General features: G+C 45.6%; 1 protein-coding gene across 1 annotated transcript in view; it reads left to right on the top strand.

Annotated features, from left to right (window-relative positions):
• The window catches only part of KCNQ3 (potassium voltage-gated channel subfamily Q member 3), a 279,172-nt gene extending 267,764 nt beyond the window's left edge, over positions 1-11,408 (top strand). The window contains exons 14-15 of the mRNA XM_081816561.1: positions 672-756; positions 2,397-11,408. Of these exons, the coding sequence (XP_081672687.1) occupies positions 672-756; positions 2,397-3,131 (820 nt within the window). The 3' untranslated portion in view covers positions 3,132-11,408. The remainder of the gene's footprint in view (positions 1-671; positions 757-2,396) is intronic.
• Positions 11,409-18,670: the final 7,262 nt, after the last annotated feature.

The raw sequence follows: 18,670 nt of genomic DNA, 5'->3' as shown, positions 1-18,670 counted from the left end.
TGCCTTAACCAAATGAAACAGATGAGATATACCCACCTTACAGAATTTCAGAGATTAGCCAACCCCCAGGCCCGCCCAGCCTACCCCCACACAGAGTAGAAGCTCTCTCTCTCTTCTTCTTCTAAGAAGCAGTCTAAGGAATGTGATTTAAAGGCCCTGAACCCGGGCACCTGGGTGGCTCAGTTGGTTAAGCGACTGCCTTCGGCTCAGGTCATGATCCTGAAGTCCCAGGATCGAGTCCCGCATCGGGCTCCTTGCTCAGCAGGGAGTCTGCTTCTCCCTCTGACCCTGCCCCCTCTCATGCTCTATCTCATTCTCTCTCAAATAAAAAAAAAAAAAAAAATCTTTAAAAAAAAAAAAAAAGGCCCTGAACCCTCTAGACACAGTGAGGTGCTTTATTAACTTTGGCCCAAAGCCTCCTAAAAACACCTTAATATTTGGCTTCAACTATTGTTGCAGAGAAGAGTAAGTAAGACCCCAGTGCTGAAGGCAGGAGAACACTACCCTTTCCTGACTTGCTCGTGCCTCCAGAGCTGAGTGGGCCTCTTCCAGACCGCATAAGCGTGAGCATGGGGATGATAGATCCAGGGACCATGGCCCCCTCCGCTGAGACAGCCTGACGAAGCACAAATAGGTACGACGATCTTACAGACTCACTGGCTCTTTCCTAGGAATGAACCATATGTAGCCAGAGCATCCACATCTGAAACTGAAGACCAAAGCATGATGGGGAAGTTCGTGAAAGTCGAAAGACAGGTAGGTCTCTCCTTTCCCTCACCGAAAAAACAAGCCATAGAACATGTGCGTTCAAATGTCATTTTTTTTTCCCCTAGGGAGATAACAGAGTTGAGTCTCTACCACTCAGAAAAAGGATGTGGAAATTACATCCCGAGTTAGCACGTACTTGCGACCACATGCAAGTTCATTCATTGTCCTGAGCCTCAGTGTCCTCATCTGTAAAATAGGGATTCGAATACCTCATAAGGTGGCTATGAGGATTGAATGAGTTGGCACCCGTGAATCGTGTGGAATAGCTTCTGACACACAACAGACACTCGATAGATATAGCTGCTCTTCGCACGTACCTCGAGGTGCTGCTCCCTGAAGAAATGTTAGTCTCCTTCGCCACACTTTCTGTGTCCCTAGTCCTCCATGCCTCAGAGTCCAGGTCAGTGGGTGGCCCACACGAAGGGGCCTGGAGCAGGGCAGGCTCTGGGTGGCTTCGGTCAGGGCAGAAAGAGAAGCCGTTCCCACCCAGCACCCCATGGAGCTCACGTGTCACTTCCTCCGTTGAAGGGGCTTCTGTGAGAGCAGAGCCCATTCCGCTGTGCACCGGACGGATGGCTCCGTTAGTTTCCACAAGGATCCCTACCAGGCCTCTTATTTTATTCATGACCCCACATTGGTCTGTGCGAGAGAGGCAAGAGGAAATTTGAAGGATTGCTCTTTCTTGGCATATCAAGAATATCATTTTTCATTTTTAAATTTTAATTTGTAATCTCAGCCCTTCCATTTCCCAGCTCTGTAACCTTTGACAAACTATTTTCTCTCTCTGCCTCGGTTTCCTCACCTGTAAAAGAGAGATAATCATAGTCTTCATCTCCCAGGGCTAGTGGGCAATGAAATGAGTCAACATCTTTAAGGGACATCGAGCAGAGCCAGGTACTTACTAAGTGCTCTTAAGTATTAGTTACTGTTCAGGCTTGAATAGTGTCCCAACCTCTACGTGGTACTGTGCTACCTGGCCTGACCTAGAAGAGGAGGTGCTCTCCCTGCCTGCAGTGCCTTCTGGGGAGTTGTGAATTGTCGTGGAGGGAACACCACACACGCACTCGTGCACACACACACACACATGCACACGCACTTGTGTGTATGCGCTCACAAAGATTAAGTCAGCTCCCAGGTTTTGCAGGTTGGAGCAGATACCCAAGTGCAGCTTACCCAAGTGCAGCTCCCACTCCAGGGCCCCTAGCTAGGACCTCCAGTTCTAAGAGGCACAATTCCTGCTCCCCTCTGCCCTTGTGTCTAGGAGGCTTACACAGCCCGTGGGAGGGACGGACACTAACCACCCACAGGCTTCTGTGTAAGCGACTATTTGCAAATTAAGAACTCCCAAATGGCAGCAGCAAAGCCACCTCCTCCTGGGGTACCACTTGTCTTTAGACCCCTTCTCGGGTCCCAACTTCCGCTTCCCAGAAAGCCCTTTTGCCAGGTTGTTTCTACATTAGCACGAATCCATGTGCGGGGCTCCAAGTTAGGAAGCATGAAATAATCCGTTGTTGTTAAGATGATGATTTGCAGGAACTCTCCTGCTTTCCAGTGGTATTTCCTCCGGAGTGGAAAGAGCCACCCCCACCCTGGAAAAGCAGTGATGCCCACTTCCTTGTATCTCCCAGGTTCACGACATGGGGAAGAAACTGGACTTCCTGGTGGATATGCACCTGCAGCACATGGAAAGGCTGCAGGTGCACGTCACGGAATACTACCCGACCAAGGGGACCTCCTCGCCCGCAGAGGTGGAGAAGCTAGAGGACAACAGAGATTCGGATCTAAAAACCATCATCTGCAACTATTCCGAGACGGGCCCCCCCGAGGCCCCTTACAGCTTCCACCAGCTGCCCCTCGACAAAGTCGGCCCCTATGGGTTTTTTGCCCACGACCCAGTGAACCTGCCCCGAGGAGGACCCAGTTCTGGAAAGGTTCAAGCAACGCTTTCCACCTCAGCAGCGACATATGCGGAAAGGCCCACCGTCCTGCCGATCTTGACTCTTCTCGACTCCCGAGTGAGCTACCACTCCCAGGCTGAACTGCACGGCCCCTGCTCAGACCGGGTCTCCCCCCGTCAGAGACGGAGCATCACGCGGGACAGTGACACGCCTCTGTCCCTGATGTCGGTCAATCATGAGGAGCTGGAGCAGTCTCCAAGTGGCTTCAGCATCTCCCAAGACAGAGACGATTACGTGTTTGGCCCGAGTGGGGGGTCGAGCTGGATGAGGGAGAAACGTTACCTCGCCGAGGGTGAGACAGACACGGATACGGACCCCTTCACCCCCAGTGGCTCCATACCTCTGTCATCCACAGGGGACGGGATTTCTGATTCCGTATGGACCCCTCCCAACAAGCCCATTTAGAAGGGGTCGTGGCTGAGTCCTCCTTGTAATGTAGACAGACTTTGTATAGCTCACTTGCTCTCACACCTGACACTTGACCGTGAGATCACCAGTGGCTGCATCAAACACATGCATGTGTGTGGCGGCCCCCCACCCGGGCAGGGGCTTTTCATGGCCTTCCTCCTCCCCAGGTCACCACAGTGAAGCCGCTTCCTTTTAAGCATGGTTTGCATGACTTTACAATATATAAATGGTACCGCTAATCTCTTCTAGGATACACATTTATCTGCTGTTCTTACTTTAAATCATGATTGGACCAGGACGGGGAGAAATTATTGATGAGCTGTGCTATCTGTCCGTTTGGTTGGCTGCTTTGGGTTTTGGTTTGGTAAGCAGGGAATGTAGTTTAAGTTCTTTCTCAAACCACTGCCCCTTTGTGTAAAAAAGACCAGTAATTATTCTAGAGTAAGCAAATAGTTTGTGAACAAAAATGCATTACGTATCAAAGAGGTGGTCAACTGAGCTAAAACACTAGGAAAGGAACAAGACGGTCATCACCTATCCAAAACCACGAATTTTTTTGAATTGTTTTTTTTTTTTTTTCGGGAAAAACTCTCAAAACCATCTAAAAGCTCTCGAGGGGACCTCACTTGGTCTGCCATTATCTGTATCCTGCCTGTTCCCTCATCCCTGGTAATCCCAAGTGTAGCATTTCGAGGGAGTTATGACTTGGAGGGGAGAAAATACACACACAACTTCAAATAGTTTCCAATTTATGTAGCCAAAGATAATGAAATTTATCAGAAGTAGGGTGCCCCTCTGGGCAGGAGCTAAGATCAGTGCCTTCAAGATGACGTTTCAACTCACATTCTTCCCCATGGTATTTGTACAAAATATCCACCTCAAATGAAAATTAGAAACCAGAAATTATCTGGTCCAAGTTCTCCTTTGTAAAAATGAGAAACCTTTGGCTCAGGTAGGGACAAGCCCGGGGTCACATCATCGTCCCCTGGAGTGCTGGGACCCAGTCAGCTGACTCGCCCCATGCCCTGGTCTCCTCCTACTACACCACTCTGCCCTTTATAGAGTGGGACCTAAAAATTGTGCCAAGATACCTGGACTCTGTTGTACACAATTTATCCAGCAGGAGGGGGCTGTTTGCTTTTACTGCAAAACATGCTTGCTTGATGCATTGCATTTTGGATCTAGGGGAATAAAACAAGCACTTCAAGCAAGCAAGCTTCAACATTTATTAATATGCAAATGGGAAAAATTTTCAGAACCATCCAGTTTTACTCCTCCAGATTTTTTAAACCACACGTAGCCATAAGATTAACCCAAGTGTAAGCAGAGCCCCTGGAGAGCACTGCCCTAGTGAATAAGTATTAATATTAAGCACAAGCCATCCTCTGGCCTCTTTTGAGGTGTCACTACTTTCTGAAACACTTTGATGGAAAAGGTTTCTGTTAGGCTTGGGCCAGATTAGCTAAATTACAGCACCACACTATCACTGTCTCGCTCTTATCCCACATCTAAGCACTGGTTGTGGACGGTCGCCATGGTGACCATCAAGATGATCAAGAGGGCCTAACAGTCTACACACAAATGCCGCTGATGTTCTCCTCACAGTCCTGTCAAGCAGTGGTAGCTGGGACAGACATCTGGTTTGTGGTTTCATCATGACGTGATGCAGGAACCTTATACTTTGTTGGAGGGAAGAACTAGTTTCTCAGATCTTGGTTCCTTTCAACCCACAAGTCAACAGGTACTGTGCAAAAGACTCAGAGTATAATAGTATTGAAGGTGTGGTCCCTGACTTTAGAAATGCACAACCAAAGCCTGCCGTCTCTGGCCCAGGGCAAGCATCGTGAGAGGTAGATGGCATTTTACATGGAGAATCTCACAAATAGAGAGGTGTTGGCATTGAAGTCTAAGGTGGAAAATACACAAGAATGATCACACAATTCAGACCTGAACCCTCCTCCCCTATGGTTTGCCATTTGACCTTCTTGCAATCTGAAGGGCAAACGGAATGGATCATATGCATGAAAGTGCCATTGGAGTTAATGACCTAAGAAATCCTATGCCGCTTCCTTAGGGCTTGATTCTTGCTTCTGACCCGCCTAGAATCTTTTACTACAAGTGATTGAGCTACCTATCATCTGTTACTATGTTTTCTTTATGTACGTGAGTTATTTGAGACAAAAAAAAAATGGAGAATGAATCAAACTCTCCACACATGCACCAATTATTTTTACCTACCTTATTAATATTCTTGCAGAACTGACTGGCCTCAGTATCTTACCAACAGATGCATTTGCCAGGAACTCAGTGGAGTTCTCAGGTGGACAAGTGAGACTTTCTCATCCTCAAGCTAAAAATAGTTACCATGGATCGAAAGTTAGAGGACTGCCTTAGGTTCTTTGAAAAACCTACAAAGGATAAGAGCTTGTGTTATTTCTTAAACCATAGGAGGGCAGTCTAGCCTCCCCTGCTGGATCATAAGGCCAGGATGACAGGGATTGACTGGGTTTATGTCGATTACCATCATGTCTCCAACATGTAGTAAGCTGCCATTATCAATGCAGGCAAAGACAAAATACATGATCATGAATAACTAAATGATAAGACTTTTTAAGAGCTGTTCTTTCCCATCTAAGAAAAAAGAGAAAAATGACCTCCTGGAATATTCTGCTTTGATACCCCTTTAAAAGGAAAAAAAAAAAAAAAAAAGCCCATTCCAGAAAAGCAAGCCAAAACTGTTCAAGTTGCCTGCTCACAGACAACATCATCACCTGGCTGGCACTGATGAAGCAGGAATTCAAGGTGTGGGATTGAACTTAAGTTATGGGGAAAAACAACATGTGCCTCCACAAAGATCTTTCTGTCGGACAAAAGAACAACATGATGGAAAAATCCAACAGAACTGGTTAATAATGTGGCCCAAGATCATCCTACTTCAGGTATACCAGTGGTCCTGAAGGTGGCCGAGGAAACTACAGTAGTTTTAGCAGAATCCCATGAAATCGTGACAAATTAATTCCATTGTAAAAACTAGGAATGATTTCCTCAAGTGGAAGTGTAAGCCCATTATAGGTGTTCTGTCTCTGTGTGTCACAATATGATATAGGAGAACTTTAAGGGGTCATTTTTTAGGAGGATCAAAATGAATGAGATAAAGCTATCTTCCAAATGTTAGGTGAGAGGTGATCGTGTCGGGCTGAGAAGAAAGTACTTGAGATCAAGTGTGCGTTTTGACAGTAAAACACTAGCACACAGCAAACATGAAAAGTTTAAGAAAAAGAACTGTGGGAGGAAAAGAAAAAAAAACATCAAATTGAGAAAGTTCTATTCACTGACTATACTTTTTCTGGGAACTGAAAGCTTGGACTTAGTAGATATAACAATGATATAATGAAGCTTTAATTTCAATAAAGGCATCTAGAAAACCCTCAAGATATACCGTAGTTCAAGATGAGTTTATTTGTCAATAATGACTGCATTATGCCTTGCCTGTTTTGTGCAGGGCAGTTCCTAGACACTGTAAGTTGAAAGAATAATTACTTGTAGGAAATCCTAATACAATAGGATCTACGCAGAATTTATAAGACCATTCTTCTAAATCCATACCACTCTACTGAGAATGTAATAAAAACATTCATTTGTTTGTTTACAAGATTTACTAAGCACCACTGTCTGCTAGGCACTGTGTAACATACTGGAAATTCAGAGTTAAGAAAACCACAGTTCCTGCCACCAAAAAGCTAGGAATCTGGTGGCCTCAAATATTGGAGGTCCCTTCAAACTATGTCTACCAGGAATGGAAAGTATCTGACTTTATCCCTGAAGACAACTCTACAGATAGGAGCTCTTCCTCACTTAGAATCAATGGGAGATTGAGCATGGAGAAAAGTGAGAGAAAGAATTCTCCATCAAAATGGTAATGACCCCATCAGCTCAGGAAAGACTGAGTTGTTGAATGAGGACTTTGGGTTTGGGTTCAATGCTTTGGGCTTTAGAGTTCCAAATACACTGTGTACAAAGGAGTTTCTAGAGTATCTGAGAAGGTTCTTGGGAAAAAAACTAGCTTTCTCCTCCTCTCCAAATCCCTATAATGATTGAGTCCAGACAAGAAGCTGGGCTACTTCCATTTCATTGTGTTGACCAAGAGACGCTTATGGTACAAGCCAAGACACATCTATTTCAAGAGAAAGGTGTCACTCTGCCTGTGGGACATTGCTAATAAAATTCTCCTGGAGCAAGAGAAGAAATGTGTTCAGTGGTCTAAGAAGTTAACTGCACTTTGGTCAGTACTGACAAGCACACCCCTGGCTTCCCCCAGAAGATGCCACACAGCTGGCCTTTGTTTTCTGTGAATATGCTCCCAAGGCACTTAGGACCATACGGATTTTCTTTGCTTTCTGAACCTCAGGCATTCTTAGGAATTTGCCTCATGTCCTCACTCATCCTTGAAGGCTCGCTTATTTGGGGATGAAATTTTTAAATTTTAATTTAATTAAATTTTAAAAGACTAGAAGTCCTTTCTTTGTATCCAAATCATCCAACATTCCGTTGTTACTGATATTACGCTATTCAAAACTGAGCCAACAGTCCCCTCAACAAGTCCCCTAACCTGATGCCCAGGTGAGAACATGCTAGGGACCAGGCTATCTCCATAGCTTTAGTGGTTTGGGAAACCAGCAGTAGGAATCTCAGAGATAGGAAGGATATAGATATGACCTGGATGAAAATTTGAGTTTTAGGACTCTCACAAGTGTTTGACTTTCTTGGTCTGTTTTGATTTTCAAATGGGACAATTGGTATATGTAAAGACCCCAGTACAGTGGTGGCTGGAGACTGTCACACGTATTCTTTTTTAATACTGTGTGTGGAGTCCACTGCCTCAGTCCTCAGTATTACTTATGAACTCCAAATTTACCCCCAGAAAATCTTTTTCTTGGAAAAAGAGTAGTGGAAATGCCATACCGATTCAGGCACTTTTATGGGGGCTTTTTCTCAAAAAGTACATCTCTATAAATGAAACAAGGAATGGCAGGAATGTTGGAATGAAGGTGGCAGGACTGTTGGATTGCAGTGGCTGGGTTGTGGCAGTTCCACTGGACCCACAATACTGCATGTTGCACCATTCTCTCAAAGGATGATCTGTAGGAGGCGAAGTCAAGTAGCAGGAACCATTAAATATGAAGGAACTAGTGGTTGCGATGAGCAAAGTTAAGCATGCCATGATGTCTGTCAGACAACACCCTAGCAATGAATGGAGAACTTCCAGAAGAAAGAGTTCAAGCTCGCTCAAACTCTCCCCAGGGGAATTTGTTCCCAGCCTCTAACAACCTCAGCTTTGTTATCCCTGTAGGAAAATTGTGACTAGTGGCTTGCTTCATTGTCACAGATGCAGGGAGATACAATTTTATAGATTCCTAGATGCTCAGAGCAAGAACAAACCTTGATCACCAAGAACAACCACCTCTCTTCTTAGATCAGGAAGCAGAGGTTCAGCATAAAGGGAATCACACTAGTCGCCCAGTGGCTGAAGGGGTGATTGGGTGGCAGAGTGACTCAAGAACCCAGGTCTCCTAACTCCTGGTCCAGATATTGGAGATCAAAAACTGACAGTCACATACCAACTGAGAAGAAAACATTGTGGGTTGGCCCAGGAGATGGAGAACTTCCTGGCCCACTAGAGAAACTGCTAAACCAGACACATCTCTGGAATATGATTGATCTCATGCCTTTAAAGGCAATGTTCCTTCTCCCCAAATCCTGCTGACCTCCAAAGGCCTGGCACAAACCACTGCTTCCCTGTGCAGGTGAAAAAAGGAATGAAGAACAACCTCATGGCCATGCAGGCATTCCCCTCCATTTCTCTGACCTCTGCTACGTTGTCCCCTCCTTGTCCCACCGAGCCCGGACTGGTTCAGCAATTTGGCCCATCACTTAAACTCATTCAGCTCCAGAGCCATGCCTCAGGTGGTATCCTCATCTATAAGCCAATCCTTTTGCAGGATTTTGCCTTGAAAAAAAAGTTAGTGGGTTTGATTTTAGGAAATAGGATGTGATTTCTTTGGGGATCAATATGACCCCAAGGCGTTAGTTCTACTAAGGTGTCCATTCACGATGGGATCCCTGGGTCTCATGCCTTGTTTCTCCTGCTTTGTCCAAGAGAATGCCCATCTTTGCTGGGTCACAACTGGTACTCTTGGCTTGTCACCTAAAACTACAGAAAAGCAGACAGGATTCAACTTAAGACATCTTGTGTAACTGGGAAATTATTTTAGAAAGTAAACTGGCCTCCCTGTTGGCTCAAATGAGGATTAACATGGTTTCCACTTATGCTGTGCTGTGCTTGGGACAGATTTGCCAGAATTTGGCAAGGCTCCCCAGTAGCCCTTGCTAAACCCCTAGAAGGATGTTCAGGTCTTCTGAATCAGACTGAACCAGAAACTCCTAAGGCAAAGTCAGAAAGGTGGCAGTAATTTTAGACTATCAGTCTACCTGTCTTCTTAGCCTCTAAATAGCCCCATTCTGGGGAAATAAGTCAAACATGGGCTCTATATAAGAATAACCTGAGTGTGACTTGTAATTAAGCAGTCAAAAGCCTGGCCTAGTGCTTAGGAATATATGTGTAATTCCTCTTAGATGTGTCAAATTGACTACAACCTGATGCCTGAGAGGAGTGAAAAATGGGAACATGTTTTCTTGCAATGTCTCACTCTGCCCACAAGACGGGTCCGGGAAGGGGAGAGAAACTTACCCTAAGCTGTCTTTGTGAGTTGCATGTGATGTGATGGTTCTCTCTCTTGGACTTCCCCTGGTCCTCACCACAACCCCTTGTGGGCGGTGTTAATGTCTCCATCGTAGAGTTGAAGAAACTGAACCTGAGGGGGGAAATACCTTGCCAAGGGCCACACACTATAGAAGTAGAGCTGCGATTGTAACCAAAGCTCATACACCTTCAAAGATTATTCTCCACCTATCTCATCTCCCAGGCCAATGGAAATGCTCCCACATCATGCCCTGTGGTCGTCCCCCATACCTTGCCCTCCTATGCCCAGTGGACTTTATAGTAAAACAGTCAGACCCATCGGTTCCCCGGAGAGAACCAATGTCAGCTGCTCCACTCAGCTAATCAGTGGGTCCTACCTGTTCCTTTGAGTAGGTTCACAATTCAGCTGTCAGTGGCAGAAAATAATGCTGCATAAATTTTTCACTTTGTTCATAGTGGAATCCATTAGTTCTTGGAGTTTGGCGTGGCTGCAGATAATCCCACAAGCGCCCCTTGTTCTCTGCCCTGCACCCCCACCCCCCACCCCGAGGATCTCCTGTCATTGATTTATCCAAACAAATTCAAATGTCCTTCCTGACTTTGGTCTTCTGTCCTGAGGCTGGACCCTTATTTCAGACCTTGGAAATTCTGCAGAGATTGGTGAGTCTGCAGAAACATTCTTTAAGAGGCCAAACGCTCACAACAGTTGTGTTTCTCTTACTCAATATTAAAAAGATCACAGTTCCCCAGTGAGAAGTCAACCTGAGCTGGTAATTAGGCCCCATTTCCCCTCTGAACACTTTTCCAAGGGAAGGGAGAGCAGCTCCACCTTCCATGTTCCTGGGAGGGTTAAGAATGCACGTGGGGAGGACTACGTCCAAGATTGGTGGCAGCCATGTTCCAGGCATCAGAGATCTTACTGCTGGAGACAGAAGGCAGGCTCTGCCCCATCTTAAAAATCACCTTAGAAAGATGGGCCTACTTCATCAGATCTGTCAATCATTTCCTATTTTAAAGAGAAAAATGCTCTCTACATTGCTTTCAATGGGATATGGCTATTCTTCTTTTTCTTTCTTTTTTTTTTTTTTCTAATGTAGCAGTGATGGAAAACACCAATCTCTGCAGAGCAGATTGAGGTTTCCAGTGACAAGAATCCATTGTATTTGATTTGGGATTGTATTTTCTTTAACCCCCTTTAACGGCATAGAATTCTGGTGCCTTGCTCCCTGAATTTGTCTCCATGCTACAAGTAGGCTTTCTTCACATTCTGGCTTACACGGGAACACGACTATTCCACAAGTGGCCTTTAGTGCTCTTTATAGTATGATTTCCTGTAATTTTTAAACTGTATGTGTAATTTCTATTCTGGCTCTGTCCAATATTTGAACAACTTTACTAGGTTGATTTCCATATATATTATGCAAACACTTCTTACCCGATTTTTTATGTTCTATCTTAAAACAAATACTGCACCACTTATTAATAAATAGACATTTCAATGATCATGGGGCAGAGTGATGTTTGCTTCATTGACAACATGGAGTGACAAGGCAGTCTGTTACCAGTTGTGGGAGGGAGTGAAAGAGGAGACGTGAGCATATTAGTAAATGTGAGAAAAGAAGCAATTGAGTGGGAGAGGAGGGAGAGAATAAAGACACAAGAAAGAAACTGTGATTGATGGAGTAAAGAGTGAAACTCATTATCATGAAAAGTACGTGATATGGATTGCATTCTTCCTCAGAAACAGCCCCTATACAGGTTGGAAGTACAGCATTTAGTAAAATATTATCCAATCATCGCAGTTTTAAGACATGATTACTCCCAATTTATAGATGAGGGACTTGAAGCCCAGAAACAAAAAGAGACCTGGCCAGGGTCAGACACTAATAAGGGGAAGAGTCACAACTGGAACCCAGGACCACCTACTTCCAACCCCAAGCCTCATGCTACTGCCTTTGTAGAAGCTTCACCTCCTAAACCATGTGGGAGGAAGAACAAATGAGTGGCTCAGAGAGACGGTGAGGGAGGAAGTCAGGAAAGCTCACATCAGATTGCCTCTCTCTAGTGTCAGTAAGTCGGAAGGGATGTTTTCTCATGAGGAAGGAGTTGGCGTGGGAAACCCTGGGGGGTTACTAAATCTTTTGATGCCTTGGTTCATCATCTGGAAGGTGGAGAATTTGAGTTGATGTCTGTAGAGAAGTCAGCAAAGGATCTAAAACAGCAAATGTTCAGTGAGTGACAGTTTTTGACTCTATCCTGTGTCCACATGCCAGGTTGCCTTAATTTGCATTTCCAAAAGAATAGAGACAAGATGGTGGTTGCAGGGAGTTTATTTGGAAAGTAATCCCAGAAAACACAACTGAGAGAATGGGGAGAGTGGAACAGGGAGGAAGACAAGCCAATAAAGAATGAGCTAATCCCATGGGTAACTGGGCTCAAATTCCACCAGGAACCTCATGAGAACCTGTGTAAAATGTACCAAAAGGTCGTTCTACCTTGGGACAGGAATCCAGGGCATTCATACACTGACCCCCATTCTTCCTTGGTTGAGGGTTGTTCCCGGGGTGCTAAATCCCCTACTCTGTCAGGTTTCCCTGTGCTACAGCAGAGCAATCCCCAAAATGCCAAAACCCTAAAGCAGAGGAGCAGAGACACATGGCCAGTGGAGCTGCCAGCGACTGCAGCCTGTCTAGCACAACACAGCAGGTGAACTCAGAGGTGGGCAGAGGACACACAGGGTGGAGTGACAGAAGCATCCGGTACACAAGCCCACTTAAAAACACTACATACACAAAAGCAAGCTAGATTGCCACAATTCAATCTGTAAATCAAAGGACAAAGTTGGCCAACATTGGGCAAGCTGTTCATGGTGCCCATGAACGTGACTCATTGTTAACATGGTACCTGTAGCCTCCAGGAACCAGGGAAGGTAACCACTTTTCTTCTAGAAAGTCATCATCCAGCTCCAAGGTCCACATCTGTCATCAGAAAAGCCTGTGGCTGACTTTGCAGTTATGAGAAGAGCCTCCACTCTGCAATGACATACTCCTATCCCAACAAAACTTACCCACCTCTGGTCTCATGCAACTGTATGACAGAGAAAGAGCATGAAAATTATATCCCTGAGAAAATCTCTTTCCATCTGTACAAATGAAGCAATGGCCCATTCATAGCCCAGCATCCCAGATACTCCTGGGAGCCAGGTATCATTCCTACTAATGTCAGCTCCCAACAATGAGCTTGGCCATCAAATTGTTGTGGGACCCAATGGCTTCCCCTCACTGAAGCCGTGTAAGGTATCCCCCCTGAGAAAAGTCCAATTGTCTTTGGATCCTGCCTCCACATCAAGTATGAAAACATTCCCAGCAGTTCATCATCTGGTTCTGGGCAGGTCAGTGTCAGGCCAGTGAAGGGCAAGGGAATTAGCAGAGGGAACAGGAGTCAGAGATGAAATTAGAGAAGCAGCAAGTCAGGTTGTGAATGGCCTCCTGGGCCATTATAAGGACATTTGCTTTCACTCAGAGTCAGATGGGAAGTCACTGCAAGGCTTTGAGTAGAGGGGTGACTAGACCTGATTTATGCTAAAAAGAGATTTTCTGGCCGCTATATTGAGAATCCACTAACAGAAGAAAGGGCAGAAGCAAGGAGGTTAATCAGAGGCCACACCGCATTAGTAATAATCCAGGTGAGAGCCGAGAGTAGCTTGGACCAGAGCGGCAGTGCCGGAAGTGGTGAGAATGTTTAGAATCTGGATATATTTGAAGTCAAAAAGGCAAGGTCTGCTGATGAATTTAATATGAGGTGTGAGAGAAGCAGAAGAATCCAGGGTGATTATAAAATTCTTTATTGAGTACCTGGAAGAATGAAGGTATCATTAACTGAGATAGGAGTAGATTGGGGAAGGGGCCGGTTTTGTAATAAGGACATGAATTTATTTTGCTTTTTTAAGTAGGCTCCACACCCAGCATGGAGCCCAGTGAGGGGCTTGAACTCACGACCCTGAGTTCAAGACCTGAACTGAGATCAAGGTCGGATGCTTAACCGACTAAGCCACCCAGGTGCCCCGAATTTGGCTTTTTACATGTTAAATTTGAGATGCATGTGGGGCATCTAGTGGAAATATTTTATACATGGTTGAGTGTGTAGTGAAGGAGATTCTTAGGGGCTGAAGCTGCATCTCTGTATCTGTCATCTATTGATTAATCGATCAATCAATCGATTCAACAACATGTAGATAGCATGAGACAAGATGACAAGTGAGCAAGTGTAGAGAGAAGAAAGAAGATATCCAAGGACTTGTACCCTGTAATGTCCAGCAGTCAGGGAGATGAGGGGGACCCAGCCAGGGGGGCTGAGCAGAGCAGTTGATGAGAGAGAAGAAAACAAGGAGGGTGTGATGCTGGGGATGCCGAGTGCAGACCTGGTCTCGAGGAGCAAGGGGTCGACTTGTGGCACCAAGTGCTACTGAGAAGTTGAGTGAGAGGAGGAGTTGGCCTTGTGGAGGTCATGGTGACCTTGACAAGGTCAGTCCTGCTGGGATGCTGGTCTCATGCCCAATGGGAGTGGCCTTGAGAGAGAGGAGGTGAACGGGGGCTTCGAGTAGAGACATCCCGCAGTGACCATTTCAGGAGTGCAGTTCCATGTGTCCATGGAACACCGTTGGGCAGCCATCATCCCATCTACCTCCAGAACTCTTTTCATCTTGTAAAATGGAAACTCTGTCCCCATTAAACACTAACTCCCCATTCCCCCTCCCGCAGTCCAGCAACCCCTATTCTGCTTTTTGTCTCTATGATTTTGACTAGTCTAGGGACCTCATGTAAGTGGAATCATGCAATATTTGTCTTTTTGTACTGCATTTTTAAGAATCCGAAAATGAGGCTCAGAGAGGTTAAGCAGCTGACCAAGGCCACAGAGCTTTCCAATCACAGAAGCCAGACCACGGCTATGGCTTTTTTTCCCCCACCTCACCCAGAAGTTTCATTGTAAGCACAACAGGCATGTCTCACAGGAATCAGCCAAAAGTGGGGAAATGCGATCTTTCTAGGCAGATAATGGTAACAATGATCAAATGTTTGCCAGCAACCAGGTGTTGTAAGCTCTTTCCTTGTGACCATTCAATCCCGATAACCTTCTGTGGAGGCTACTGTCGTGATCTCCGTTTCACAGATGAGAACGGTGACTTGGAGGTAACTGATGTCCCCAGACTGAAATGTACAAGCCTGGAGAGCAGGAGTTCTCCACCTGCTTATTCAGAGCTGGGTCCCGACACCCCGAACAGGTGAAACAAGTCTCCTGTGTTACTCTTGTAGACAGGGTTTGGCCTCGTCCCTCTCCAACAACACCCCCACCTCTCGGCACCTCCTGAGAGCGTTCCAGCCAGCCTGAACCATCTGCCTTTTCTGCTTGCTCCGAGGCTGTGCTAACGTCCGCGGTTCTGTGCAGCTTCTGCCTCCGGCCACCACAGCAGCAGTACCTGGGGGCTCGTCACAAATGGCCCCGGTCAGACCAGACCCTGAAACTCTGGGACCACACCCAGCAATCTGGATTTTAACAAGCCCTCCAGAAGATTCTTTTCTTTTTTAAGATTTTATTTCTTTGTTTGTTTGTTTGTTTTAGAGATGGGTAGGGGGAGGTGTAGAGGGAGAGGGACAAGCAGACTCCAGGCTGAGCGAGGGCCCAATGCGGGGCTCGATCCCACAACCCTGAGATCATGACCTGAGCCGAAATCAAGAGTCGGGACACTTAACCGACTGAGCCACCCAGGCGCCCCCTCCAAAAGATTCTAATACACATCAAAGTCTGCGAAATCACTACTCTCCCCCACTCTTTAGCTCTGAAATATTTATCCTGCATGTGTCATTTAAAATCATGGCCCTTCAGGAAGCTTTCCTTGACATACTTTAGATCAAGTGTGGTGGCCCTCTCCAGAGCTGTCACACTCCTATGTGTCCCTGCTCATGCTGCATTGTAATCATCCATGACTCATAGACAGTGAGCTCTCTGGGGGCAAGGACAGAGAACTGTCCACCCCTGTGTCCATAGTCCTTAGCATGACACCTGCCTTGAGGAGGAGCTCAAGGAACATTGAGTGAAAAAGAGAAACCCAATGAGTCCCTTCCAGCATCTACATTCCAGGAATCATTTAAGATGCAGACTGAATAGGGCAGAGTAATAAATAAAAGGTGATAGGCCCAGAAAATAAAAAGGGCTATTAATAGGAGTTCTCTGAGAGCCAAATGAAAAACCAAGGGCAGAAAACAAACATTCATGCACTCAGTTGTCAAACTGCTGGTTGTCATGTGTCTGTCAGACTCCAGGGTGGGAGCTGAGGGTGCAGGACACTTGAAGTACAGGGGGACCTGCCCTGAAGGTGTGTACAACCTCCTGAGGGGGACAGACAAGCAAACAGATCACCCCCGTACAGCAGGCTAGGACGAATATGAATGCAATACCCTTAATGGGATGGGAGGGTATCCGAGAAAGCTTCCTGGTAAAGGGGATGTTTGAGGTGAAGATAAAGAGGATGAGGTGAGGCTCAATCCCAGAACCCCAAGATTGCCCAGCAAGAAGTCAGCTTGTCCTTCACTCTCTTCCTCTGCCCCTCCCTCCCCCCTGCTCTTGCTCTCTCTCTCTCTCTCAAATAAATAAAATCTTTGGGGAAAAAAAGAAGAAAAAAGAGAAGAAGAAAAAAAGGATGAGGTGAAGTTTGGGGTGTGGGTAGATGCAAGGAGCAAGTAGCAGCCGAAGGCCTATTTTAAAAGCATGAATTAGATCATGTCTCTCTTTTGCTTAAACCCTCCCACAGCTGTTTCCAACAGCTAAATTAAATCCCAATCCCTCACCCTGGCCCACAGGGCTTCCTAATTCTCTACTAACATCTCATGCTGCTTTCTCCCTTGCTCATAGCCTACCAGCAAGAGGAAGGCCCACGGGAAGGGGAGTGGCAAGGACGTGGTTTGAGTAAGAAGCCCAAGCTGTCTGGTGTTAATGGAGAAGAACATGTGAGGTCAGGGGTGACAGAGATAGGAGGGGGAGGGGGCCGGTGTCTGATCGTGGGGAACTCTGCATGGGTCAGACTAGCACACCCAGGCTTCATCTGAGAGGGGATGAGGTGCCAGTGAAGGGGGGAGTGACATGGTCAGTTTTGTGGTCTGGGAAAATCACTTCGATTTTCGACAGCAGCATTATCCAACATGGTAGCCACCAGCCATGGTGGCTATTGAGCCTTTAAAATAAGACTAGTCCAAATTGAGAGAGGCTGTAAGTACAAAATACACACCAGCTTTTGAAGACTTAGTACAGAAAAATCTTATTAATGATCGTTAATATTGATTTTAATGTTGAGATACTATTTTAGAGATATTGTGTTAACTAAAATACATTCTTAAAATTAATTTCACCTGATTCATTTTTACTTTATAAATGTGGCTATTAGAAGATTTTAGATATTATTTTTATTTTTCGACAGAGAGAGAGACAGCGAGAGAGGGAACGCAAGCAGGGGGAGTGGGAGAAGCAGGCTTCCCGCCGAGCAGGGAGCCCAATGTGGGACTTGATCCCAGGACCCTGGGATCGTGACCTGAGCCGAAGGCAGATGCTTAATGACTGAGCCACCCAGGTGCCCCTAGAAGATTTTAAATTGCATGTGTCGTTTGCATTATATTTCTAATGGACAGAAATAGGGAGGATGGATCAAAAAGGAGAAAGAACAGTTAGGAGATTTTTATCAAATGTCTAGCTGAATAATAATTGATTTATTCACTCCTTCGATGAATATTTATGTCAAGCATTGCACTAGATCCTGGAACATTGTGGTGAATATGAAAGAGGAGGGCCCTGAGCCCATGAATCTGACATCTCTGGCAGGGAATCAGACCATAATCAAGCCAATAAATAAACAGAATAATTAGAATGTATAATGATAAGCAGAGTAATTACAAGAGCATCCTTTGGTGACACACACTCCATTGTAGGCAGTATTTACACTGATAACTGTAGGCTAGGAAGGGGTCAGGCCTTAGAGAAGGCAGGGGAAGGGCATTCCAATTAGAGGGAACAGCAAGGGAGAAGTATCTGGGGCTGTCACTCCAAGGCTATGAACAGGGGAAAAAGTACTGTGAGATGCAGCTCAAGACTTAGGAAGAGGGGAGCCATGTGAGCCCTTGTGGGCCAGGGCAAAGAGGTGGAATTTTATTCCAGGTACTGGGGAAAGCTATGGGAGAATTTTAAGCAAGATTGTGACCTGATCCGATTCATGCTTTAGAAAGATTTCTCTGATCACATATTTGTTATTCTGTGGATATGAAATGTCCAGGAAGGGCCAATCTACAGGAATGAAAAGTAGATGGTTGCCTGCAGCTGGGGTAGAGGTAGGAGGATTAACCATACATGGGCACAAAGAATCTTACTGGGGTGACAAATATGTTCTAAAACTAGATTGTGGTGATGTTAGGCAACTTGTTAAATTACCTAGAAGCCATTGAATTGTACACTGAAAATGGGTGGATTTAATAGTATGCAAATTGTGCCTCAGCAAAGTTGTTTAAAACAAGATCTCTCTGGCTGATAGAAGGCAAATTTGTTCAGGGAAGCAAGGGGTGGTACAACAGGGTGACAACTTAACAGAAGAGCCAGCAGTCTAGACAAGAAAAATCAACCTTGAACTTGGGTGGTAAGAGTGGGAGGAATCTGACTCTGCAGGTGCTTCCAGGCCTGAGGTCAGCAAACATTTCCTGTAAAGGGCCAGACACTCAATATTTCATGCTGGGTGGGC

The sequence above is a fragment of the Leptonychotes weddellii genome, chromosome 4 (assembly GCF_054177405.1).
Source record: "Leptonychotes weddellii isolate Sample4059 chromosome 4, ASM5417740v2, whole genome shotgun sequence".
NCBI lineage: Eukaryota > Metazoa > Chordata > Mammalia > Carnivora > Phocidae > Leptonychotes > Leptonychotes weddellii.
Note: the sequence above shows the minus strand (reverse complement) of the source record. Positions and strands in the feature narration are given on the sequence as shown.